At 38.9% G+C, this 1,384-nt stretch overlaps 1 gene segment (V, D, J or C); it reads left to right on the top strand.

Annotated features, from left to right (window-relative positions):
* The first annotated feature begins 270 nt into the window (after nt 1-270).
* LOC112162469 lies at nt 271-935 on the top strand. The segment is given in 2 exon segments: nt 271-470; nt 628-935. Coding segments are annotated over 2 exon segments (360 nt in total).
* The last annotated feature ends 449 nt before the right edge of the window (nt 936-1,384 follow it).

The following is a 1,384-nucleotide window of genomic DNA, read 5'->3' as shown; positions in this document are numbered from 1 at the left end:
TCCTGCAGTCTATCTGTGGATTGTAAATCATCATCAGAGTCTTGATCCCAGAGTTGTTCTGCTGGATAATGTAGAACATGACAGAGCAGATAACCTGACAGTTATGAACTGAAAACTAGAAACTTGAAAAAGCTGAAGGCAAATAACTGAAATGAAGACAGCAGGGAATAATGTTCATTTGATCCTATTCTGTCCAAAAAGTTCAAACGTTTTCCAATCCCTGCTGTAGAGTCTTGATTCCAGAGTTATTAGACTAAAGATTCCAAGGTGAAGATCCAGAGCTGCTGAGAACAGCTGCAGATGACTGACTCAGTGTGTTTGCATATGTGTGCTGCCTCTCTGCTTCCAGCAGTTAAGAGCTCAGTGTTGATCAGTGGCTGTCCAGACCTTTCAGAGACACTGACACACCTGCAGCACAATGAGGATGTCACTGACTCTGCTGCTGGCTGTCCTGGAGCTCCTTGTTCAGGGTGAGACTCTCTGCTGGAAACGTGGATTCATCAGCAAACAAACTTCATCACAATCAGGACAATGATTACTGGAAACTATCAACATAATTAGTATTTTAATTGTTGTTTTTTTAATCTAGATCTGTCTCAATTACTTTTCTGTTTTCCTTCTTTCCAGGTTCTTCAGGTCAAATCTCTTTGACTCAGACTCCTGGATCTCAGTCTGTTGTTCCAGGACAAACTGTCTCCATTAGATGTAGAACCAGTTCAGGTGTTAGCACCAGCCTCCACTGGTACCTTCAGAAATCTGGAGAAGTTCCTAAACTCCTGATATACAATGCATTAACTCGTCAGTCTAGAGTTTCTGATCGTTTTAGTGGAAGTGGATCTGGCAATGATTACACTCTGACCATCAGTGGAGTTCAGGCTGAAGATTCAGGAGTTTATTACTGTCAGCAGAGTTACAGCTTTCCGTTCACACAGTGAAACAACGTCATACAAAAACCTCTCTCAGCTAAAGAGGAACTGATCTGACTGAACAGCTGCACTGACAGTAAAATAACGGATAAAATAACTAGTAAAAGTTTTACTGAAACACATTTTATCTGATTTCTTAAAAAGCCATAATTCTTTATTCAAATTGTAAAATAATAATATGTTGTCCTTTTTTTTCCACATCCATCTAGAAAGAAGATCACTGTTACTCAAATTTAGCTAAGTTTTAGTTAAAAATACTAATTTTCCATTCCCTCCAATTCAAAAATCAAACACATATGTGACCTCAGTAAATCTGGTGTTGGTCACTTAAAGCTTTAGGCCCAATCTAAATTCTTCCCTTCTCTCTTCACCTTCATTTATCCCTCCAAACTGAGGGTTATGAAAAGATAGTGTCTAATATTTCAGACTTGACTTTCGTTCGATGACGTCATCAATAT

The sequence above is a fragment of the Oryzias melastigma genome, linkage group LG11 (assembly GCF_002922805.2).
Source record: "Oryzias melastigma strain HK-1 linkage group LG11, ASM292280v2, whole genome shotgun sequence".
NCBI lineage: Eukaryota > Metazoa > Chordata > Actinopteri > Beloniformes > Adrianichthyidae > Oryzias > Oryzias melastigma.
Note: the sequence above shows the minus strand (reverse complement) of the source record. Positions and strands in the feature narration are given on the sequence as shown.